The 26,276-nt window shown below is 41.8% G+C and overlaps 1 protein-coding gene across 1 annotated transcript; it reads right to left on the bottom strand.

Moving 5' to 3' along the window:
• Nucleotides 1–1,635: 1,635 nt before the first annotated feature.
• On the bottom strand, nucleotides 1,636–23,494 carry sema3ab (sema domain, immunoglobulin domain (Ig), short basic domain, secreted, (semaphorin) 3Ab). The gene is made up of 17 exons (XM_088298084.1): nucleotides 22,964–23,494; nucleotides 14,215–14,375; nucleotides 13,844–13,906; nucleotides 11,796–11,915; nucleotides 10,846–10,936; nucleotides 10,153–10,272; nucleotides 9,212–9,354; nucleotides 8,684–8,798; nucleotides 8,532–8,601; nucleotides 7,917–8,061; nucleotides 7,621–7,840; nucleotides 7,452–7,543; nucleotides 7,335–7,376; nucleotides 6,830–6,987; nucleotides 5,676–5,743; nucleotides 4,831–4,976; nucleotides 1,636–3,535 (listed from the first exon to the last, which is right to left on the bottom strand). Exons 1-17 carry the CDS (start codon nucleotides 23,082–23,084, stop codon nucleotides 3,026–3,028), a joined length of 2,385 nt encoding a protein of 794 aa, XP_088154210.1. The 5' UTR covers nucleotides 23,085–23,494; the 3' UTR covers nucleotides 1,636–3,025.
• Nucleotides 23,495–26,276: the final 2,782 nt, after the last annotated feature.

The raw sequence follows: 26,276 nt of genomic DNA, 5'->3' as shown, positions 1-26,276 counted from the left end.
CTCTATTACAGTGTAACCTGGCAATCCCACACAAACATGGTCACGCTCCTGCAATAGTTTCATGCCCAAGACATAAATAAGGTCTATGACCCCTCCCTAATCTAGGTATGTGTGTTTATTGGCACTTGTACCAAAGGGCGGGCCGCTCAACGCAGTCGCCAATTTTCCATAATGCAGTTTAGAGGTGTGTTATTTTCAGCCGCTAGAGGGCAGTCTCGTACTTTATTAAAGAGCACTCGGGCTTTGGTTACTAATGTGATAGACTGCGGCAGGATACACACAATAAAGACGGTTGATGCTCCTCAAGGAGTCAAATATGAGGTATATTTGCTGTAAAAAATGGTAATTCTTGTTTAAAGAACCGTATAGCAAGTCTTGCACACAAATACGATACCTTGTACTGCTCCATGACAACCACTAGAGGGAAGAAGTGCAGCACAATGCACATACAAAGTATCTTGTTTATTCTTGACCTGTCAGGAGGCTGTGCTCGCAACGCGAGATGTCATGTATCATAAAAAAAAAAACACTCATGTTGATTTGATGCATATAACTATACAGTAATGGCTTTACTGCATCATCAGCAAATTTAGAGGTGTCAAAATGAATCAGAAATTAATCGATTAGTATTTGGATGATGGAGAAATGTTTTAGAGATTTGTTCAACTTAAATTGATCAAATCCGCAGCCACTCATCAGTAATTATTCTTTGATTGCATTATTCCTTCATGAAAGCCGATTGAGTTTTATCAAAATGAGTGTAGTTTATTGTGCAAACCTCCCAAAGTGCAACACAGTGAAAATTCCCCCAAAAGTGCAAAACTACAGCAAAAAGTTGCAAAAAAATATGCATATATTTACACGGACTGGAGTTCAACAACAACTACCATGTCAGTTAATCAGCAAAATCTGCAACTGTCACTCTCAGCTATCTTCACTGCAACACCCTCTCCTCCTCTCTCACTGCCTTTCACAAAAATCTCATACATATATAGCTTAGCCCCACCCCTTGGGCATCACCTGACACAATTTAGTCCCTTATTTATTTTTATTTTAGCCCAGAGGCATTTTATTCCCATTTAGTTCCGATTATAAATTCAAATAAATATGCCCCCGAATTGGCCACTATTAAGTAATGATCTAACCTGTCTTTTTATTAAACAAAATAATTTTCAGTCACCTGACCACTTGACACGCGGGGAAAAAAACGTATTTAAACTATACGGAAGCTACCCCCGCTGTTTGGATTTCGACGATGTTGCGTCGTGTCGTGTCCGTTCGTCGCCAGCGTCTTGTAATGGGTGAGTGTTAAATTCATCGTGCGCGTGCGTGTGTGCGCGCGCGTTAACGTATGCTTCGAACCACAGTAAAACAACTAAGTGTGTAAGCGACGTGGGATTGACGTTGTGCCCGGCGCGCGTGCGCGTGCGTGTGACAAATCGAATCGCAATGATTGAATGTATTTGAAAGTGACAGCCTTACACAAATTTTCTATTCACTCTTTTGGAACGTGGTAGTCTTCCATCTCTGATTTATCACATAAATGAGTTATGTCATTGTATGGACTGGATATTGACCGTAAATGAGGATGCGGCTGTAAAATGAAAGCAAAAACACACACAGGAAGGCGTCATGTTATGAAGAAACATTTATTTGAACAGTAGAATACATCACCATGCCAGATCAACAGCAGAGCTCGATATCCTTACTTGGAATCATATATTATCTATTTATGACCATCAGCTTATCATATTGATAAATTTTGTGACGTTATTGTTTCGCTCCTATTGCGTTTCACATCCGCCACGGTCGTGATGGGAGATGAGGTTTCGGAACACTGATGTGCTGCACATTTGTTTCGTTATACTGTACATTGTTGCTTGGTATCATGTTAGCTGGTGTGTAGACGTTTTAATAGCTCTTCTTGACCCCTCCTCTAGTAATCAGCTCATTATACGCTCGGAAAAAAAAAACAGTATTTACATCATGTTGTGTCCGGTGTGCCGAATACATTACTGCCATAGCGCAAATGGAAAACGCTACAATAGTAGTCACATGCACTAGCACGCCGCGTCCTCAACACGGGGAGGATGGCGTCTATATTTACAAAATGTTCACAGCTACATTCCAGCTTGCGCGTGTGCTTCATCCAAAGACTCGGACGATATTGAATGAAGCGATACATGGCGAGGGATGTCGTGTTATTGCTCAGTGCACGTCGTTGACCGTTATTGACAAATAGCTCCAGTCCGGAAAGTTTCTTGTGATAATACGCTTGGTCCAATAAAACAGCCAGACGTCGTCATAAAGAAGCATTTTCACAATGCTCATAGGAGTATAAGCAATAAATATACAGGTAGCAGAAGATTATATTCAACGTCGGGATAACTTGTCGCATTCCATGCACGGAAGAAGAGGCGTTAGGACCGCCGGCAAGAATCTGCTGAGATGGATGGAAGTATTTAGTTCGTGAAGCTTATAGATGGCACTGACACACAGACGGGTACAAAATGGCTTCTTAAATAAATCTCTATCGTGAGGAACAACATGGAAAAAAAAAATTGCGTTACACTCCCTTTTTTATATGCCATACAGTATTTACATGTTTTTTTTCGCTACATATTTGCGGTGCCGTCACGTTGCTCGCCGTGTCGTGCAGCGCTCGGGCCGTCGTCTTGTACTTCCACTCGTTCAGTCGTGGGCATTAAATTGTCATTGGACTCGCGAGGCCCACGAAGCCACCGAGAGTCGATGAGGCGGGTTTGTGTGCTATTTGACACTTAGTGTCCCCCAAGCAGCTGAGACCAGCTGAGATAACATGACCCAAGCGTCCGCTGTGATGCAAGACTGATCAGCACCCGGTTCGCCCGTGCACGCAACTCAGCAGCTGGCACTTCGGGGCGGAAGAAATATGCTTTCAAAAGCCAGCCACTGCGGAAAGAGTCTGCAGCTCAGTTAATGGGAACAGCCATGAGGGACACAGAATGAGAATCGGAGGGGTGTGCTTTCAGACAAGGTTTATGGGTCAGACACTGCGGGGGGCCCGCTCCAGCTCGTGGGTCCTGCGGTTGCGCCCCTTTTGCCTGTCTTGCAGGTGTTTCCACTTGGCTGCCAGGCCTTGATTGTGCATGTGGCTGTGGACGTTGAGCCCCGCCTTCTGCTGGTGCTCCGCCAGGTGAGCTTTCTGCTTCTTGTGCTTGCGCTCCCGCTTCCAGACCAGCTCGCAGAACTCGTCCACGCTGTTCAGCGTCGGGTGATTGACCAAAGACAGGAAGTCTCGGTACCACAGCTTGTGATTGGCCGTCCCCCGAGGCGGTAGGAGGTCCCGCACCGACGTGTTGGCGATGGCCTCGTCGTCAGCGTGCAGCAGATCCTCCAGGCGTTCGGTGTCGATCACCTCCAAGGTCACCTTCAGAAGCGTCTGCATGAAGCCGTGCTCCACTGCCTGGCACAGATAGATTCCGGTATCTTTCTTGTTGAGCGTGCGGATCAACAGACCTTGCTCTGTGTGGATAAAACGTTCTTCGGATTTTATCTGTGGAGGGGGGAAAAAAAAAAAATCCAATGACCTACGACCCTGAAATTGGATTTACACGAATGTGAAATTTCAGATGAATGTCTGTGAGTGATTATTTAGTCTTCCTTTATGTACATTTTAAATCAAAGATATCCAATATAGGAACACAACCTGGACGTGTAGACCACCAAATTGCACATACTGTAATTTATTTGTAGTATTTATTCTTTTATTTGTAATTTTTTTTAAACGTTAATGGTGTGCACCGTAAGGAAAATGTGGAATGGTCCTCATTGTGTATAATGTCACCCAGGGTTTGTGAGAAAGGTGTGCTTTAATAACAATAAAAAACTAAATAATGCTCCCCATCCAATGAAATGGTCCGGCCTCTGGGTCACTATTAAACGTGCGTCTTATCTAAAACCAACAGTCTGAAGCTTGGGTTTTAATTGGACAGTAATTTTAAATTAGATCGGCAAATCCTTGGCGTCGTCCGATCCAGCTTCTTTCATCTTAGGCGGCTGGCTAAAGTGAAGTCCTTTCTTTCCCAGCAGCTTTTAGAAACGGTAATCCATGCCTGCGTTACATCATGTACTTCACTTTGGAGTCAGCCAGTCCTCCCTAAAGCGCCTCTAACTGGTCCAAAATGCTGCTGCCGGTCTTTAAGTGGAGCTCAGAAGACGGATCACGTAACCCCAATCTTGGCCTCTCTTCACTGGCTCTCGGTGCACTTTAGAGTTCATTTTAAGATACTTCTATTCATCCTTAAATCTTGCCCCAGCGTACGTCTCTGAGCTCCTCCACCCCTACGCACCTGCCCGCTGCCTCAGGTCTGCGGAACAAATTTTGCTGGAGGTGCCGAGGACTAAGCACAGCTTCGGGGGGGGGGGTGTCGCGCCTTTTCTGTTGCCGGTTCTCCTACCTTATGGAATGAGCTTCCATTAAATGTTAGGCAAGCCCTCTCTTCTGTCCACTTTTAAAACTTGTTTGATGACACATTTTTATTCCTTGGCTTGGCGCTCATCATGGAACTGTCGCTGTTCTGCTGTTCTTCTGCTTTTTACTCTAAATGTGTTTTAATTTGCCTTGTAATTTACGGCTAATTTCGATCACACCATATGTCAAGTGCTTTGTTACAGCTCCAGCCGTTGTGAAATGTGTTGTAAAAATAAAGTTGTATTGTATCGCGTGTGTGGTCCGATGTCACCATCCATCCAGTAGAGCTGATGAAAAATTGTGTCCCCCCCCCCCTCCCCCACGTCGATCATTTTAGTTGCCCACCTCCTGCTTTTAATTGTGGAGAAATAACTAACCTCCTGTTTGCGCTCATCGGCAGAATGCTGAAACTGCCAGTAAGTCAGCGCTCGCTGCGACTTGGGGCTGCACTCGAGGAAGGTGCTGCTGTTCTCCACACCGTAAACACTCTTGTCCTCCAGGGTTTTCTGCTCGCTCAGTTCATCTAAGACAAATAATCACAGCGTATAGTGCAAGTCACGCATATTTATCCCTCACTTCATAGCTCATAACTCACTCTGGACTGACTGGAGTTGAAAAGCCGAAAGATGTTCTGGCTAATGTTGGAAATAGTTCATCGTCCAATTTTGCGCAATGGGAAACACATGTCGCTGTGTCGACTAATCTCTGCGCTGTAACATTATGTGGTCGTTTTACCTTATGATCAGGGTGGTAAATTCTCGATAGGAAAATGTCCGTCTTTACCTAATATTGTAACAACAGACTGTATATTTGCGTTTTACCCATGAAGGATTTTGATTGCCTTGTCGTGTAAACCTTCTGTGGCTGTCACTTCCATTTCTACCACCTTGACTTTATTGATTTTTTTACTATGGTAGAATATAAATAGAATGTTGAGGGAACGCTTGGCAAAATAAGTGCTGCTTTGGAAAATGTAAATGTTCCTTTACATTTGTAAATTTTCATCTAGTTTTTGCACAGGCAAAAAAAAAAATGGCATAATTCACATTCAGGCACTTCGCACTCATTTGACTGCATCGAATTTCAAATTAAAAGCACATTACGAAATGACAGGCTCAATTGTTTGTTCCAATCATCCGGCTTGATGTTTCAAAGATGCGATCAATAAGTTGAACTAAAACCAACATATTCAATTAAAGTTTAATCATCATCGTTGTTGTACCGTGCTGCTGCAGATCTGAACATTGCGTAAGAGGGTCTCCATTCCGAATATCTTGTCTCCTGGTTCGCCTGCAGAGAGACAAAGAGCCGCCAGTGGTGGCTTTTACATTTTGTTGTCTGGAATGAAAGCTGAAAAAAAATTGTAATTAATTTTATTTTTTTTTTTCAACCTAAGGTTACTGTTGAGCGTCAAAATGGATTTTTGCGTGGGATTAAATCTCACAAAAGAGAGAGTATTTCTCAAAACTGCCTCTTGCCTTGTTCATGCTGACCTCGAACATCTCCAACCTCTAACTTCTTGTAAACACAGAACTCCATCTTTGGAATTCAAAGAGTTTGAACAAAACTCACATTGTAACTTAACCACTGAATTTGGCCATGAAATCGGCTGATTTATTTCTGTGATCACCGCCCAAGTTTGCTCTTAGTTAAATGCATCAATGTTGTCATCGTCATTTCAAGAACTCGTTCTGTGTTGTGTGCAATGCTCGGTTTGCGTGTGTCTACTTTGTTAATATCATGAAAATACCGATAGAGCGATCATTTTGGAATTTCATTACTTCAGCTCTAATTGAATCCTTGTCATTAAAATTCTGCAGCCTGATCAAAACATAAATGCTTAAACGTGATTGTTTCTTGGCACAATAAACCTTCCATCTGGTAGTTATCTGAAACAATAGTGTTCATATTAAAATTAAACACTAGATATATCTTGGCAGAGAATGTACTGCATATGTGGGCAAGGTACAACCCGCGGGCTACATTTGGCCCATTTACAGACTCTGACCGGCCCTCGCGATGATCATGAAGTCAAAATGAAATGTTTTATTTTTTATTTAAAATTTGATTGTGCATGTGGGCCGGCAAAATTTCCTGCTGTGCCCACCTCTGACTGTTACCACTTTGTCTGTGTTCGGCTTCGGCTCTATTATGACTACGAATGACTAGCATGAGATAGGAAGTAGCATCTTATCAAAACGAAACAATTAAATGATTTTTATATTTCAAGAGATTAATATTGAAAAACCGTTGAAGTAATAACATTGACGAGGCCCTTGAAAACCATTCCAGTTTCTCAAGTGCCCACTTGGGAAAATATACCAACCGTCACCATTCCCTGATTACGTATATGATCATGCAATATGTATCCGGTACCTCTTAGCCATGGGGAAGTATCTGGAGCACTCGGTCCCATCCCATGCACAGTAGGGGTCCCTTGCCAGGCAGCATTCAGCGCAGGCCTTTCCGTAAACTTCACAGCGATGCAAAGGCATTTGGGACACGCCCATATCTGAACCTAGGTACAGTTGTTGCTGCGCAGAAAAATCCATTTATATGATTATTAATTCAGAATAAAAAATCATGCACGGGTTGTGCCAAGGATCTAAAAATTTGAATTTTCCCCAAAAAAATTTCCTGCCCGTTTCAATCAAAAGCAAACAATTCAGATCTCTTTATGCAATTCCTTTGTGGCTCCAAGGATCATTGGAACACACAAACCCCTCCACCAAAGGGTGGAGTGAAAGCAAGTTGTAAAAATCAAATATGAATTAGTATGTGATATTATCTCCTCGTGTGCCGCATGCTGTTCCTCCCATTCCTAGACCATTAATCGTTAAAACTTAAGTGAAACGATTGTTTTTCCGCTGATTATAAACACCTGCTTTGTTGAAAGCTCCATCGCTGTGATGGCTGTTGGCTTCTGTAACACACAATATGGGACACTAAGAAAACCTACATGGATCACGATAATAGAAGTGAGGAGAGAATAACTTACTCGGAAAACAGTCATTTCCTCCAGCAGCACTTCCTCCAGGTCATGCCACGAGCCTCTTGGGATCGATACCACTTTCAGAATCGTTCCTATGTCTGGTGCAAAACGACAGTATTCTTCACTTGAATCACGTTCGCCTTCCGTTCTGAACTCTTTTGATGAGTTTTCAAACCTGTGCCAATGAACATGACGTCGTACTGGCCATCTTCTGCTTCGACTTTATCCACCACTATCTGCGTGAACTGATAGTCCACGTCGGTTCTAACGATGATCGGTCTGTTGTTGATTGGGTAGACAGGATTGAACATAGCCGGGTGGCTTCGGGCAAAGACGACCACTTCATCAGGAAGGTCCTTGGTTGTGCCGAATCCTCCGAACGTCTTGCTGGGACACTGCAGAGAAAAAAAAGTCATCGGTGAGTTTCATCCGTTGAAATTGGTATGATTTGATTCTGATGAATACACTCACCGTGCCGGGCCGTGGGTAAGGAACTCGGCCCTGGAAAGGCACCCACTGGTAGTTGGGGCCATCTCTATGAGCGTAAGGACCAAGGAAGACTCGACGGATGTCAGTCATGCTGTACATGCACACGGCTGAGCCTTTGAAGATATTGCTGATGGTATGAGAAGAATATGTTCAAATGTGAAATCAATAATTATAATCAAAGATTTGTACTTCAATACGTACCGTGGTGTTTTTCTAATCTTGCACACAAGTAAAATACTTTTTTTTTAAAAACTAATACTAAATATAACTTAAACTAAAACTAAGAATGTTTGAAAAAACTAAAACTAATAAAAAACTAACAAAGCCTCTCTGAAAACTAATTAAAACTAACTAAATTCAAAAAAGAAAACTCAGAGCGAAATAAAAAAAAAAATGATTTGAATTAAAATTCCAAAACCATAATAACCTTGTTAGGGCCTGCCCCCAAAAAATCGGCTAAAAAAATAATCTGCAAATTAAATGTAATTAAATTTTTTTTCCTGCCAAAAACAGCATTGCCATCATCCTAAAAAAAAAAATAAAAAAAAATCTGCACTCGTCGGGCCCTAGAAATTATTCAATCATCAGCCTTAATACCTGGATGTGGTGAACACCGCATAGACAATTGGACTCTTCGGATCCTTCGTACTGATGAGAAAAACATCCTCTGAAAGCCAAAAAGAGAGCAACATCATAAAGCGATTTACAATGACTGCTCTGAATTGTAAATCCATTCAGCGGCAACTTACGTAGTTCATCAAAATGTGTGTCAATGCCGTTGCTTCCCGGCACAGAGCACACGAGACGAGCCTTTAAGAAGGTGGTCCACTTATTCACCAGACTCCTGTGGCCCCCGAGGTCATTCTGAGTAATTAACAGCAGTATTTTACATCTCAAGACCAGTGATTAAGCATCTCCAAGTTCTGAAAGGCACACGTGGCCCAATCAGTACTACATAATGCATTCGGGATTAAGACATTATCTTTGATTCTAAGCCTCTGGTGATATTTATTTCTCTCAGGTTTTTCTCATATAGGATGATTTTCCCTTGCGCAACAAAGCCCACTCTCCTGTAAGATCTAAATATAACAAAATACAAAAACCTACGTGAGCAGCCATGATGCAAGCCTCTCAGACACCAGTCAAGAATTTTTTTCTTTTTTTTTTTTTTTTTTTTTTTTTTTATTTTTTTGCTGCCCCTCTTCACATAATGGAGTGCATGAGTGAGTCTGTGTGGGTTTGTGAGAATGGTTTGGAGGGCCGACTATTATTCATACTTTGCAGAGCTGACCAATTCGAGCGTGCGTGGCTTTCCCGGCGTGCTCGCCATCGATGGCGTTCTCTCTGAAGAACAGGTAGATTTTGTCGTCTTCCGGGTTGTCGCTCTCTGGAATCAGATGCACGCCAACGAACCTGGGATCTAACCCCACATGTAGAGACACGCACATAAGTCAGAATACATGTATGAAAGACATTATTTATTTAATAAGCAGGGCTCGAGCTAGTCTACGGCCATAATAATACATAATTCATTTTTTCGAGGGGGGGGGGGGCTCAAATGGCACAATTGGGATATGCATCATGGCAGTAGAGCATGAACGTAGAGATATACAACATATTGCTGAAGTATGCGTCCTCTGCTCAGACAACACAAAGAATCCAAGCAAAAGCAAAAACAAAAATAATTATGCACAATTTATTTTTGTCTGCGTAGGCTTTGTGCACTGCCAGCAATTTACGAAGCAGAGTTTCCCAGATTGCCAGCCATTTTCATTTATCTTCTTGCTCTCTGTTCATTTTCATCTGCCTTCTACCGATACACTCGCTATCTCTCCTCTGGACATGTGCAAAGCATCTGAATAGGCCGGCCTCACCACTGTCTTATAAACACGCTTTATTGTCAGAAGTAGAACATGGGTAGTGTAAAAAAAAGATATTTTCAAGTGAGACGAAAATTCCCCCTATACAAAAAAAAAAGACCCAAAAATGGAAAAAAATATTTTCAAGTGAGATGAAAATTCCCCCTATACAAAAAAATAAATAAATAAATAAAACAAGACCGAGCAAGGCAAAATAATTCAGATAATCAACTATGCAACACGCCGTGACATTTGAGACAATTTTAACTTCCAGCGCCGTGGGAACACTTTGGAGAAGGCTACGTCCTGTTCTAGCATAATAGCGCCCAAATGAACTTCAAAAGCGAGATGTGCCTCACCATTGAGCCAGCGCGAATCATGTTGCTCCGTCCTGATTGGGTGATGATTTCCTAAGGTGCGGAAGATGGCAAAGTCCCGTCCCATGAAGTCGGCCGACGTGCCCGCATACAATTCCCCGTCTGGGAGCAGAAGCACAGCGTACTCGTTATATGGCGTCGCTAACGGGTGTATTTCTCTCATTGAAATCATCCCAAGATAAGAAACAGATTCGAAATAAAGGAACGACTCACGGGACTCGGGCAGAGTCCGTAAAATCGGGGGTGTCGGTAATAAGGTGCGGACAGAAACGTCGTGATGAGAAGTGACAGGCTGGAAAGCAGCCATCTGTCAGGTTAAATGGTGTGATGTCACAGAAAGTGACAGGCAATAATTGGTGACAGTCTGGCTCTTTGTTCACCAAATACCGGCCACTTATGGCCACACAATAGCTGAGCGTCAGCTGCGAAAAACCAAAAAAAAAACCCAGCCAGACTGAAATCGTTTACAGTTCTGTCAATGAGACACCTCCCGGTCTCTAAATAGCAACCACAAAGTATATCCACTCGGAGTGAATGAGCGACTCGCCTTGTACATTCATTTTTAACGTCAATGAAAGATAAGGAAGAAGGTTGTTTTCAGGACCGTCCTGTTTTTATGGGAGGCACTCAAAATGCACTCAAAGGTTCTCCTGGCATGTCGGGGGGGGGACTCACCGATCAGCATGGAAGCGGTGAGAAGCTTCGGATCGTAGGGACTCTTTCCTCTGCCGTTTTCGATGTGAGGCAGGAGTCGGAAAATGTTGTCCTGAGTGAAGACCGCACAAAGTTACTTTGTTAGATTAAAACCTTTTTTTCATCGCATGCTGTAATTAATGTTCGAGGTGATGACGGGCACTGGTTTGGACCTTGTCAATTTTTAAACCGCAGAAAATGTTGGGTCAAATGAGTGGAAACTCCGAAGCATATGCGCTCTCTTGAATTGCATTTGTATTAGTTTTTCTCATTCTGAAATGAAAGAAATCACATTGCCACCCTAAAATGGACTCATCCGCTCAAGCCGGTTTAACTTGGAATTTGGTAGGTGCAATCGCCGTGAGGATGAGCAGTTTGGATGATGGATGGATGGAAAAGATCAGAAAGATGCACAAAATGGGCCATTTTATGTTGTTAACAATTTTTGGGGATCCTTAAAAATGTTCATTTTGTCAGATTTCTACCAAAAGTACGTATACAAGGCCGCCCTCTGGAAATCGCTTCATGTTTAATTAAAACATCTGCGCCTTGTCGTGTGCATCCCATATCTCGATCACTTGACGTAAATTCTCACACATTGGTAATATTGTTTAACAACATCATATTTACGCTTATAATTGTGTAACTACAGAATATGAAAAACATAGTTTTCATCTTTGTAATGATAGTGTGCCGCCCCTTTTTTTTTTTTTTTATAAATAAACTCACGGAAAATGTGAAATGTTTTGGTTGTCAGTGTGACTCAGTAACCTTGACACACTTACAAAGAAATTCCCTTCGCTCTAATTCATAAATGAGTTCCACATGAGTCATATACGATACTAAAAGCTACGGATCTTCACGCACCTTTATGTGATTTGTAGTTTTTTTTTTTTTTTTTTAAAAAAAGCTCTACAATATCAAAGACATACCTCTAATTTCTTTCCCACCTCAAGGTAGGAGCACACCGGGTGAAAAGCTCCCGTCCCACACACGTAGAGGTGAGTCTGGTTGAACGGCTGCAACACCTTGACAAAGTTTGCGCACTCTCTCTGAGGAACAAAGACAAAAAAAAAATAAGCCGCTGAGATAAAAACACAAGAGGAAAAATCCAATAAGAGATTTCAGATCACACTCCACTGTAATCTAGCGTAATCCCACGCGGATTGCATTAATTGTGCTTGCAATTTTTGGATCAGATTGACATTCTGATCCTTAGTCCACCTTTACAATCGCGCAAACTGACATCGCGCCTGATCTCGATTATCGTAAGTGACGCAATTGGGCCGTCCTTAACGTCTTGCATTAAAAAGACGCGCACACGCTCACCTCTACTTGCACACTACCCGTCCGTTTTGCCGGCCAGAATTTTATTTCTTTTTCTGCTTGCATGTGACGTCTGAATGTGTTTGTATCCACTGTGCCACTGCCATATGGCACATTTGTTTCCTCGCGCACATGGCAAGCAGGCCTGACCTCAAATGAAACTAACTGTGTCATCACATATTAAAAAGGGCAGCGAAAAAAAAAACAAAACAAAAAAAAAAATCACAAATTATGCATAACTAAGCTCATCTGGCTTTAATGGATCGTACGCAGACAGCCACTGAGTTTTGCAGCTGTCGCACCCAAAGATTTATGATGCATATTTACGAAAGGAGTTCAATGTGTTGCAAGTTTAAACATTGTCTTCTGAAGTGTAAGTACATATGTACTGGTTTTATAACACCATAGGTGATATATCATGATTTTTTTTTTTTTTTTTTTTTGTGCTTGTGAAGGCCCCTTGCTCAGCGTCATCTTTCCGAAACAACCGAGAATCGTCCCTTTGCCGACTTTCAGTACATCCCAGCATACTTCCATAAATCTCAATTTGTTCTTTTTGCTCTACGAGAGATAAAACACCAGGCCATTCTATTCATCTATGCCATAATATTTACCGATACCAGACAAGGAAGTTCATCGTCCTTCAAATCTTTGTACAAAAGTCTTGTCCGGCCAATTTGCAAGCTGTGAGCTCAGGCGCAAACAGCAGCATGGCTTGAGGCATCATATCACCTCACTGCGCTAACGCGGAGCCTCAACTCCGCTTTTCAGAGACAGAGATTTATGTCAGGCTTGACAACTAAAAGCAGTGTGTTTGTTTTTGATGGTCTCTGACTCACGACAAGAACACTATTACAGTTATGTTTCCAACCTAATTGAGCCAAATGACTCTCAAGGCGTGTTTTACATCCAGAAAGTAGGGATTATATTTTTCATTATCTAGAAGAAATCAAATAATCCGAGTGTATCAGTGAATCGATTGTGGTCTTTGTTGGCGTGACTGTAACAAATACATTTGCAATTGCAGATTTAAGATTTCTGCGGCACGAGGATGCAGAATAATGCAGCTGATCCTTGAAAATATGACTACATATTTTTCCTGCTTGGTATCATCGCAGTAGATATGCGTGGATTTATATAGATCCACTTCGTCTTGCTCTTTTTAAATGCAGCTCCTGAAAGCTTTAGCGGTGATTAGGGTCAAATGCTGGTCTCAGAGTTGGTGCTGAGATTGCGATCAGACCTGAGGCACCCAGTGTGTTCGCCTCATGATTTCTGGAAATATGACTGGGATTATTATGTTCTTTAAAAAAAAAATGTAGTAAAATTTGCGCTATTAATTGCACAAGCAGACATTGACTTCAAAGAGGGCAGTTATAGCCAGTTGTTTGCTTGTATGTTGTTCAGTAATAGTTTTGGTTTTGATTTATAACTGTGAGGCGTTTGGTGACTGGTAACATCCCTCCCCTGACATTCTTATCTGCTACATTGCCATGTGACCTCCAACAGCAGCTGTGGAACTGCTGTTGACAAAGCAGCCTTTCTCTGAATCAGAGCTAGCATGCGCGAGCTAGCAAGCGCGAGCTAGCAAGCGCGAGCTAGCTCCTTGAAACGGTGCATTTTTTGGCCACGGGAATACGGTAAGCTTTATTACCGAGAGATCTTTTCCGGCCCACTTGCATTCATCTCTCCTGATGGAGGACGCCGGCCAAGGTATCTGCGAACACAAACCAAAAAGACAAAAAGAAATCATTCCTTACATGCGTGTGTGTTGACAGTATATGTAGGTTGAAACGGTCACAGTGCAATTTGTTCTCCACTTTGTTTCCGTTTACTCCATTATTCATCCAGGTGAGCGTAGAGCGGCTAACGTGCCGAGCGCAGTGTGCGATGGCGTGCGACAGTGCTGCCTTGTAATATTAATGAGACACTTTCCAGTCGAAAACTGAACAGAAGAAGCCTGAGGTGCATTCAACTCTGATTGCATCAAGTCGGCCAGACGTGACCCCGGAGGCTTTGTTTTACCTGTACGACATCTTTGCTGATGTTGAGGAGGTTGAAGGAGAAAATGTAGTCTTTGGCTCCCACCACCAGTCTTCCTTTCTCTTCATCGAGCAGGAAGGTGTGGTAAGACGAACTGTTGAGTAGACCTTCGAATGTCACAAGGTTGTTGGACTCCAGCATGTCTGTGGGGGGAGGTGGAGAGTTTCAGGGCTTTCTCAGGTGACTAGAATTTTTTTGTCATTCATGACAGTCGCACTGTCAGAATACAAGATATTATTGTTCTGCGTCTTGGAGCGTTTCTGAATGCTTCAAATTGTTACAACGGTCTTCAACTTCAGTGTGTCTGGCTGCTGCTTTTAGTAATAATATGGACTATTTGTCTTCTCTGGTCTGTCGTCCTGACAGTTGTGAAGCCTAATATGTCATAAATAGGATATTTGCGCCTGCTTACTACTGATGGTCTTTTGACTATATTTCTTAGATTTTCTCATTCACTACCAGCCAAGTAAAAAAATAAATAAATAAATGAATAAATAGAATGGATCTTTGACGTCTTTACCCGTCAATGGCAGTAAACGAGTTCACTACAGGGCAATTGATTCATTTTATATATAGTTTTCAAAACACTTGAGAATCCTTCTCTTGAATATTCTGAACTCAATTCCACACTTGCACGGGATACTGCACACTTGCCATAGGCGACTGCATGTTTTTCTTCTTGAGCCTGAATAAACAGCAGCCTTGCTCATGGCAGCCAAGTATTCAGATGGAATTTCTTCAAGGCATAATTAATTGAAGTGATGTAATCAACAAATCAGTTTCTTCACAGATGTATGTAATGAACAAGATTGGAAAAAAAAAAAACCAATAATCAAAGTGTCATGGTTAGGCGCATTCGAAGCCATGCTTGTGAATTTATGTGCTCCACATAACACAAGTCGCCTGTTTTCTAACATCATTTCTCGGAAAATGTGTCAAACTGACATGTCCCGGAGCGTTAACGTTCGCGCTAATACGAACCCAAGGCGTCTGGGCCGTTCCACCAATATAGACTATGAACATGTAATAAAGACGCTATTCTCCTCTGTGGCTCATCAGAATACCTTTGAAGGTGTTATTCCACGTTACAGTATTTCAGTGCGGCACTGAATATGCCACTTCTGTCAGTTTTGCCGTAGACCTGTGGTTTTCTTCATTTTTCATACACACCATCATAACTTCAAAAGAGTGGCCAAGGAACACAGTTGGCGAAAACCAAGGCGGCAGTGCCAAGCCTACCTCATTCACTACCGATTAAAAAAAAAAAATGGATCTTTGACGTATTTAGCCGTCAATGGTAGTCAATCATTTAACGGAACTGCCCAGGTGATGCCAGCGCTGCAAGCAAATTATCAAGTTGCCTGCATAGTGACGGTCACCTCACCAGCGCAACGAAGCAGAACTTGCTGCGCTCACAGTGGAAAACGAGAAGGAATATATAACAGCGTAATATAGTCCACAACCCAAAGTGCAGTATTTGCAGTATAAACCCAAACCACAGCCGCTATTAGGACACATTATGGTTTGCAGATCACGTTTTGCTGTGCAAACGGCGGGTTTGCCAAGGCGACATTTGCTTTCACAGCAGAAAGCTCAACTTGTCGAAGTGACGAAGAAAGTCCTCAGCTCTGCCTATCCCGTAAGGATACAATTATCACATTATAACGTCCTTTGTGTCATGCAATGGGCAGACACGCTCAAGTCTCAAGTATGCGAGAATCTAATCCAATGATGATTAACAAACTCAAACCAAAGATGTTTTGTAAAGAACAAATTCTCTTATTTTCCATTAATTTAATTTTTAAGCTGTCATTTGTCATTCCCGTACCGAGACCTCAAAATGAATCTCCGAAATGATCAAATGTGACTATTTAGCCTTTGCTGCCAATGCATAGAAACAATTTGCTCTTCCAAGTATGCTCGTTTCGTCCCTGATGTTATTGCTTTGATTTCCGGTGCCTCAGCAGTCGGGGAGGCTTTAGACGGTCTCTCAAATGTAAAGGCAGAATGCAGGATTAACCCTAAACCCTCGGCTACGGACTGCACCACTCCCATCATTCTCTGAGAACCTGATATGTAAACCCAACTTCATAAATCCCGGACGATTTGAAATCATTCTTGAGGCTGTGAAGCTACTCTGGAACGTTTGGACTGTTACAAAAACCTCAGTCCAAAGTTTTACGTTCTCCTCTAGTCATGGGGATCCATCACGGGTCAATGTGCTCATGCTAAGTCCTTTTACGGAGAGGAAAGTAATTCCTGCTTGATCGATTTTGGCCTCCACCAGGGCAAATATCTTACGATGCAAGAATAAACTTCCTGGTAAGGAAAGAGAACCGTCGTAGGTTGCGAGTTGTGCCGTTTCTATGACTTCACAATGACTTTTAATTCTTGGTGTCGACTAGTCTTTAATCAAGCGTCCTTCTAGTCTGTAAGCAGTTTCTGGATGTATTGTTGTGGCTTGTCAGTGAGAACCCATCCACCCTTCTGCTATCCGAGCCGCTATTCCTCACAAGGGTCGCAGGCGTCTTTGGGCAGTAGGCGGGATACACCCTGGACTGGTCGCCAGCCAATCTCAGGGCACACACATAGACGAACAAACCCTCGCACTTACACTGACACCCAGGGCCAATTTAGAGTGTCCCGTTAACCTACAATGTATGTTTTTGGAATGTGGGAGAAAAATGGAATACCCGGAGAAAACCCACGCAGGCACGGGGAGAACATGCAAACTCCACACAGGAAGGCCGTAGCCGGAATTGAACCCACTCTGCACTGTGAGGCCATCGTGCTAACCAGGGAAAACCAATAAATGCCCCCCAAAAAAACGAGTGAACAAGTTTTGTGCCCCGAGCAAGCAAAGTGAAAGGAAAACGAGAAATTATTCCACCAAACACGAAGCAGTTTGTGATTTTTTTGCAAACATCACAAATTCCCACCATGCGGAACCCTGCTGCTGTGGTGTGCCCAGAACAGGGACATGTTTCCCGTTAGGCCACGTTGAGCAAAACGTCACCTGGCTCTCACGAGCGGATTTTATTTTTTTTCTTCGCCTGGAAATCTCATGAAGCAGGCCTACGTCGGTTCTCTTGTGTTCTAAAGTCTGTTTTGCTTCATTGATGAGCTCTCCATCATTCGAAACTAGACAACACTTCCTCTTGTATTTGAATTATTGTCGATGCCATCATCAACGACTCGTTGACTCAAGTCACGCACGGGCGGCTTTGGGTCCTCACATCAAAAAATGAAAACATTCCAATCGGTTCCACGTGTCCTATTAAAGCCTCGCATGTTGACTGTGAACGGCGACGTGCGTCCTATGCAACATCAATCAGCTCATCCATGCTCACTTTCCGTGGGAGTGGTGTCCAAGGCAACGCATTGTGGAAATACAAATAACTCAAAGCTAATCATCCAGGGAGAGACGTTATTGTGTGTGGTGCGTCTGTTCGTGGTGCTCACTGGGATTTGTGTTATTGGAAAGAAAGAGGATGTTTTTCCCGCATGGTATGGGCCTCGACATGTCGGATCCGCTGTGTCATCTCCGCCGAACTACAAACAACTCTCTTGTTTAACAAGCAGAATTCGACGCATGTGAATTTTAATTCATTTAAAACAGTTTAACAACATACGAACAAGTGAATAGAAGGATGTGCCCCTTTCGACGGGTGTCAGCTGCTTCAATGCGAAATGTTACCGTAATTTCCGGACTTTAAGGCGTAACTTTATAGAAGCCGCAGCAGCTCTTTTTTGAGAAAAGAAGAAAAAAAAAAAAAATAAATAAATAAAACGATATACAAGCCGCACCACACTATAAGCCGCAGTTTTTTTATGTTGAAAAAAATCGAGATTTATTTCGCGTATTTTCTAAACTGTAGAGCGCCCCCTACTGGTGAACAAAAAATCCACAGAAAAGCGGCTCCTCTGTATTGGCCACATGGTTCAAAATCTAGGAAAAAAATAGCGACGTATCGTCCCGAAAATACGATAGATATCTCTCATCTATCCACCTACCTATTTTTTTTTTCTCACACGTTCTCTATCCTGCACCTGAGTTTTAACAGCTGCCCTCTCTTACCCACTCTCGCTACGTTTTTCTGCTTCTTGTGTCGCAAAGAATTTGTGAGGGAGGAAAAACCCAGCAATGGGAGGGCAGATGCAAGGAATCAACAGTCCCATGTGAGACTTGATAAAAATAAACTCTTTTACCCTACCTTCTCTCGCAGCGATAGTGTTATTTAAGTGCTTCCAGAGACACGGAAGGAACACATCTTGACAAAAGCCCACATGTGGCGTATACTGTACTTATGAATAGCGATGTATCGCTCATACTACTGATAGTGGGACACGTTGCCAAAAAAAAACAAAAAAAACGCACTGTCCACATATGGTTCATTTATTCCGGAGGAAATGCACAACAAAGCGTCATTAGTCGAGTATGTTCTCCGGTCCAAAGACGCTGAAATGCAGAAAACATCTCGGCTGCCTATTTTTACTCGCTGCATGCTGGTTGGTCTGCTGCTAATCCGGGTGCACGCGGGAATGTTGCGGATGTCGTCGTTATTATTCTGCAGGATGCAGGCCTCACGACTGCATTCGAGTGTCCTGTGCTGCTGCTTTCAATCATGCGAGTCAGAAATGTCGGAATTGTTTCTTCGGACTTATTTTTTTTTTCCTTTAACGGCGGTGGTGGTCTTAAAAAGCTGCACTGAGCTTGAAGTGCAAGAAGTAATGCGCTTACATCACCTACGCATGGAAAGTCGGGAGGTTGAGGCAAACTCAGCCAAACTTGATTACGCTGCACCAGCTAGCTAGCTAGCTACTAATGTGGCTGGCTAAACATTTTTTGGAGTTGCTTGTAAAACAGAAATCATTGCCTCCATGGCAGCGAATGAGCTACATTTCTGACAAGTATCACTCCCATCATGGCGTGACGAGATGTAATTAAAAGACGGAGAAGCCATGCTAATTGCTAGGATAACATAAGTTTGACGTGCAATCGTTTTAACACCGAAATTAAGAGCTTTGGTGATTGAGTGCACTTTTTCGCAGAAGTCTGGCCGAAACCACATTAAAGCAGAACGTATCCAACTTTGAAGTGCAAAATAGTAGGCAAATGAATCAGTATCTGGAGAGAAGATTATACAAAATCATGTTACACACAGAGCTAAGCAGGATCTTTACAGCGTACAAGAGAGAGAGATTAAAATATAAGATTAAAAGTATACGATTATAAGGAGATGAATAATATATTACAAACATGATTTGTACAGTTCATTCAGAGTTTTGATTTTGATTTTTTTTATGACTTTCTCCAAATTATATGGCAGTATATTTTTTTTAATTTTTTTTTTTGAATTTATTTTATCATTTCGGCTTTTCTTTACTTTACAACCCATTCGGATATTAGTATAAACTGAAATTTATATTTGTTTGAAATTACCTCACTGAAAATGTTTAGTTTGCTACTATTTATAATGTGAATTTAATAAGTAAAAAAATATATAAAACAGGAAAACAATTGTTCAGTCGTTATGTCGTCATTTTGTTTTGGAGGGGGGGGGTATAATTTTCGCTTCATGCCTGCGGGTTTAACCTGCAAAATTTGCTACCCAAAATAAAGTAAAAAAATATATATTTCAAGCCTGGCTAAATGAAGGCTTTGCGAGTGATTTTTTTTTTAGCTTTCAATTTGGAGTATTTCCAAGTTTCCCCAATTTAAATTTCCGTGGGAAAATACAGAAAATTGTCCACCCATTTACAACCCTCTCACTGCATGTCCGAGTACTCCTGGCAGTACATCCGATAAAAGGAAAGTAGCATCTCATCACTCCTTGGCAGTTAACACCTCTTTTGGCTCATAAAGCATATGGACGGTCGTTTACTTGCAGCATAATGAATTCACCCGTAGGCTGCGAATTGTCCTAATATCCATTCCTGTTGCCGTTTATCATACGCGAGTTCATTTCTTTAATGCCGCCTTGGCATCACCTCGCAGCGTGATTGTTGATGCAGTTGGACCTTAGCTCGTGTTTAGGTAGCCGTGGGGTATCGTTGTTATCTTTCCTCCTACGCCACTGACCTACTGACCTTCAGCCCTCACTTCTAAAGACCAGTCAGAATCTCGTGGGGTTCAGCTGTGTGTGTTTGTGTGGGGAAAAAAAATCAGTATGTATCAGATAGCTATGTTTAGTGAGGAAGGATGGAGGCAGCGGGCGCTTTGAGATACACATCTTAATGCTACATTCATACGAGTGAAGCCTTTGTATTTGTACATAGCCGTCTGCGTTTTCACACTGGTTGAAACCCGCGCCAGGTATTGACCTCTAGGGGTCGGAGTTCTTTAAGTTCAGCGCCCCACGTGCCGCTCATAAATGCAGGAACATATTTCACTGTTGAGTAAAAATTACCTTTTAATGCTGCAGAGAGTTTAAAAGAGTGACAGTTTATTCCCGTATTGTTGCCGTTAATATTACTGATTTCAACTGTGTAGTCTTAAACCGAGGACTCCTCAAAAAAATTTTTTAAAAATATCAATCACGATTATTTAGCGTTATTGTAATAATTGAAAATAATTGAAATCACGATTATTGCATTTTGGGGGTAAAAAAAAACAAAAACAAATGTGGAAATGGAAACAATGTGAAGATAAATCTAATTTAAAATATATTTTATAAAATGTTGCACCTGTAGAAATTACATTTTCAGAATCAGAAATAAAAAGCAATAAAGAGCACTGGGAGGGAGAGCCGTTAGCCGCTGCATCTCTGAAAAACTTTGGAAAAAAAACTTGAGAGACAGAGAGAGAGAGAGAGAGAGGGAGAGGGAGGGAGAGAGAGAGAGGGGGAGAGAGAGTGAGAGAGAGAGAGAAATTTCATTTGTCAGTCTACTTACTCACCTATCACATGGTAATACATTATTCATTTGATGATATTGATGATTTATAACACGATAATCGGATGTCTCTTATTGTCACAAACAAGGGGGATGATTTACGATGTTCCCTCTCACCTTATTTAATCAGTTTGAAAGTGCTCATAAAAGCAGCTTGTCAGGACAGCGCCGTTGCTAAATAGTGCCCCCCAAAGGGTCCGATGCAAATGGGGTCCTCATTGAGAAAGTACACAATTAAATCAGCAAGTTGGCTTCCGCCGCAATGGAGACATCACCGCTTGTGGGCGTGCTTCTACCAACCGACAGCATGTACTTTTTAACTGACTGATATGCTCACAGGTATCATTAGCCATCTACAGATGGCAACGTGAACGTGTTTGTGTGTGTGTGTGTGTGTGTGTGTGCGCGCGTGTAATTATGGATCTCCCCAGTGCTGAGCGAGGACCATTTCTTTTCGAGGATAAAGCCATCTGCTCAAACAGACCTGCACCATTCATTCCAAGCATAATTGCCGCACGTTGAGTAACACAGGGGGGGGGGGGGGATGACACGTGGGAGGAGAAGAAATAAATGACACTTGGCTGGCAGGGATTCGGCATCTGGCACCACTTTTCATGAGGCGTACACGGCGGCAAACAGCGCTTTGTCGTATAATTTAGGCGAAGATAAGATGATGAGAGTGAATGTCAGACGGACTTGTGTAATGAACAGTTGACTCCACCACGCATACATGACAGGCACATGAATCTAAACTACGACAGCCACAAACGGTTCAACGATTATCCCGGTGACATCATAGGATTCGAACATTTTTAAATTGTGCATGTGAATTAAATGAAGTGTCTGCGAAGAGTATGTTAGTCAACAATTGCGCCCAATTTGATCTTGAAGTCATCAGAAGACGAATTATCGGATGTCCCTGAAAGATTATCCTAAACGATTATCCTTTGGTGTGGGGTGTATAAAGCGTGATTTAATTTTTTATTTTATTTTTTTTTTAATTCACCATCTTTATCCATTCGGCAAATCTTCACACCGAGGTAAAATTTCTGCGATATTTCCGATTACACACATGCTGACAATCTGACCTAATTTGAGCGATTTTCATTCCCCGCAATCAAAATCAGACAAAAACAGATTATCTGATGCCTCTGGTAGAAATTTGTCTCACTTAAGAATCGTAAATTCTAAACCTGGTTAAGGTTTCAGATCCCAAATTCTTGTGTGTGATTAAAACACAGTTGGGCTGAGCCACTGACAAAGTGGTGATCGCGTGAAACGTAACGATAGCCTATCAGGACGCTCTTACTGCTGCTTGGACACAAATCGAAAAAAGCAACTAGTTGTGTTTGGACAAACTTGCCTCAGAATTAATTCGCCCAAAAAAAAAGATTGCAGACACAATTTTGTTTCTTCTCTCTTATTTGTTCATCTCTGATGGGTCTGGATTCCCCGTCGCATCTTTATACTATGGCAGATGTCGTCGTGTGAATGTTGTCAGAACACATGGCAATATTTTCCCCATGTCACGCGTGAGGTCGCTCTCGTATCGTGTTAAAAATCCATTAAAATGCGAAAAATTGGGCAAATATCCCGAAGGCGCAATTGACAGGCAAACATGGCATATATGCTGTCATAATAATAATAACAAATATTAATATCGATGAAGCATTGTTGAGTCACATAGAATTAATTTAGATTCTACTTTAAAAACAGTCGCTTTCAAATGCAAGTCATGCAACTCGAAGGAAAAAAATCAAAGAAATTGATAAGACGTGGACAGTGTCAGAATAATTTTCACATGGTGTGAAATTTGTTACAAGTGCACACAACTCACCTTTGTAGGAGAGTTTTAGCCGTGGGACATTAGCCTTTGTTTGCTGTGCTGCGTCGCCCCCCTTCCGAAACAGAATCACGCCACAGGTCAGCACGAAGCTGCCCCACAGAAGAGAGCCCATGGTCCGGAGGTGGTCAATGCCAGTGGCGTCTGTCCTCTGCACACCTCCGGGGTACTTCGGCAGATCCTCTCCCCCAAAAAAAAAAGTGTCCCCTGATTTATTCGACTTAAAGAACCAGTTTGAAAGCTAGTCCAAAAGATGAGTTTGGCTTACAGTGCCCGCATGAAAGTCCGTCCAAGCAACCAGCCCAAGGTGAACTTATTAATGGGCAATGAAAAATCAAGGTAAATCTATCCTCGTCATTTAAATCACCGTCCACGCCAACTGAGGGGGGGAAAAAAACTCTCCTGTTTGTTTTTCTGCTCTTAATCCTGAGTCGTCAGTTTGAGTTTCTCCCTCAAATCTCCTCTTCCCATTGAGTTAGCGCAGCTCTGCCCTGTCCACGCTGCACAGTGCAAGTGAGCACAGCTGAGGCAGACAGTGTGCACACAGTCAGGAAGGCAGAGCGAGAGAGCAGTGAAGGAAGGGAGGGAGAGAGAGAGGCGAGGAAGCGCAAGTTAAGGTTAGGGAACATACGCACAAAAAAAAAAAAAAAACGGAAAAGTAATGCAACATGAAAAGAGAACATCCCACTCTTAGGGTGAGACAATGTTTAGAAATATTTTTAACACGCGCCATTCATTATATCAATACAAATATTCGATTAGATGACATTAGTTGAAGTGGGCTGACCCCTCCCTCCGTTGATTTAAGTGACAGCAGCATCGACAATATGCAAATAAATTTAATGATGCAAACAAAGTCTAGACAAGGAGAGTCAAGCTCATTTTAGCTCCCGGGCCACATGCAGGAAAATCAATTACCAAGTGGGCTGGACCACTAAGATCATGATCTATAAAGAAAAGCAATTGCCGTCAATGTGTAAATATGCAGATTAGCGCTATGCTGTCCTGCTCAACTGTAAATATATTGTAACATATAAAAGAAATCTATAATATATATTTTTTTAAATGCATTTGAAATTTTTCATAAAATACGTATTTTTTATAGAACAGAATAATATGAACTGAATAAATACAATGAAGCTCAAATATCCAGTGGCGGGAAAAAAATCTTAATCCAAATATGTGGTTGAATGAATTCATTTAATCGCATTTTCAAATTTTCATTCATTTTCAATTTTTTTCACGGGCCAGAGTAAACCCGTTTGCGGGCCTGATATAGCCCGCGGGCCATATGTTTAACACCCCAGGTCTAGACAGTGGCATGCATGTGTCACAATGTAATGCAATGCCGATCGCGAACGATTTGTTTGAAAAAAAATCTATTTCTAAATGGATCGTTATCTAGCTTCTTCCGCGCTTGCTGATTAGCGGATCCTTTGAATCAAGTGCGTTGCAGCCGGGAGAGATGGAAAACAGGCAGGACACAGGCCCTCGAGGAACAGGATTGAGGACCCCTGCTATATTGGTAGAAATGACTTAATTGCGATAGGAAGGCCCAAGACATTTAAAAAAAAATAAATAAAAGAACCTTAAAATCCATTCTGAAGAATTTGCAGCAGTATCTAATGAGGGGCTTTCCAAAAGGCCTGCAAATCCAAATTCAGTACAATTTGCAATGTTGCCCGCTGAAACCTTGAAAAGTCTTAAAATTTTAATGTTCCAAGGTACAGTAATAAATATGGAATGAACACTCCATTGCTTGGAAACAAACGGAATGAGCGTAGCCATCAACAATGTTCTAGCCATTCATCGGAAATATTGTGGATGATTATTTAGAAGTGGGCAATATGACTTCTCAATATCTTAAACAAGAGGCCTCAAATTTGAATTAATTGGGCTTTTCAGTTTCTCAACAGCGTGCTCTTAATGTGCTCCCATGTGTTCTCTTTTGCCACACTATGTGCCTTGTACCAATTTTCTGCCCTCCGGCAAACCGTGTTGCTTTCCCTCGCTGGTATTTGCACTAAATATTTTTAGAATACAGGAGCTTGATATTTATTTTGGTTTGAATAAATTGGCTTGGATGTGCCTGTCACGACCCCTTTTACCAATTCCAACAATTTCCATCGACTTTAAAGTGTAGCTATTACAAAGGGAAACAATGTGCCTATTGTGACAAGATATGAGATGATCGGGGAAGTTGAGGTCAGTGATTAAGTGAGAACATTCTCAATTTTATCCCTTGTGTGATAAACCTGACTGAGCAACAATCTTGTTGACACACAAGATGGCTGTGGTCAGTCCAACTAATAAATGTCTAACCACATATCCAGGATTGTTGGGCCAGCAAACTAAGATCTGCACTCTAATTCAGTAAAATGCTACCCGAGTGCATGACACGCAAGAGTCTGGACCAGTCACATGTCACGGGTACTTTTTTAAAGCGAATGCTAACTCACCTGAGACCAATGGATTCGACGTGTCTGAAGAGTCAATGATGTAACTCCATAATACGACAAACAGGTTTTATCAGACGGTTTCATCTGGTCGGTGTTGGCGCCACTCAACATTTCAACTATCACATGGGTGAGGAAGTTAGTTGTGAGAATCCTCTTACATGTTTGATCTAAAGTACTGACTGTGATTGTTGATTGAATGTCAAGATTCTGACTCAATCCTCAAAAATCTCAAAGTGTGAATTCAAGAGCATGTACTTTATTTTAAATAATTTTTCATTTATTATTCATGGTTTTATAAACACCATTTGACTTTTCCTGATTATTTTTGTTTTTGGGCGGGGGGCATTGTATATAAGAACTAGAACACCTTTATTTGCATCAGCTAATTTTTTTTTAGTACAACTACACTATTCATCTGCTGGTGTTGATTCAACACCTACGGTGTTACTTTTAACACCGACCAAGTGTATATATGCATTCACACTACCCGGTGTTAAAGTTACATTTACAAAAATGTTACCCAATAGTGTGTTACGGCAACAAAATGTAGTGTTGACAGTGCAGTCGTAATGACACTGTTGAGTGTTTAAATTAACACCCATGAGTGTTCATGCCAACACTATACAGTGTGGGGAAAATACCCTATGCTTCACCACCTAAAATAAAGCACCTTACAAGATTTCAGTGCAAAACAATTTTCTTTTATTAAACCCATTTCAGAGATCTCATACAAAACAGCATCATTGTAATAACATTTGTGGCCAAAAGAAAATTTTTTATCGTCATTAAGATAGGAACAATTTTCCTGAAAGTAGTTCAATCTCAGTAGCCTCACATTTAAACATTCC

Source organism: Idiotropiscis lumnitzeri, chromosome 6, assembly GCF_059441095.1.
Source record: "Idiotropiscis lumnitzeri isolate Australia: NSW breed Sydney's pygmy pipehorse chromosome 6, RoL_Ilum_1.0, whole genome shotgun sequence".
Lineage (NCBI taxonomy): Eukaryota > Metazoa > Chordata > Actinopteri > Syngnathiformes > Syngnathidae > Idiotropiscis > Idiotropiscis lumnitzeri.
This window is presented reverse-complemented; position numbering and strand designations above follow the sequence as displayed.

Excerpts from the sequence above, each read along its gene's own strand:
- sema3ab (XM_088298084.1), bottom strand. The coding sequence starts at position 23,084 with ATGGGCTCTCTTCTGTGGGGCAGCTTCGTGCTGACCTGTGGCGTGATT. Across the intron at positions 7,544-7,620 it reads CGTCATGTTCATTGGCACAG|ACATAGGAACGATTCTGAAA; the intron begins GTTTGAAAACTC and ends GTTTTGCACCAG. Across the intron at positions 6,988-7,334 it reads TGGAGCTTTCAACAAAGCAG|CAACAACTGTACCTAGGTTC; the intron begins GTGTTTATAATC and ends TTTTCTGCGCAG.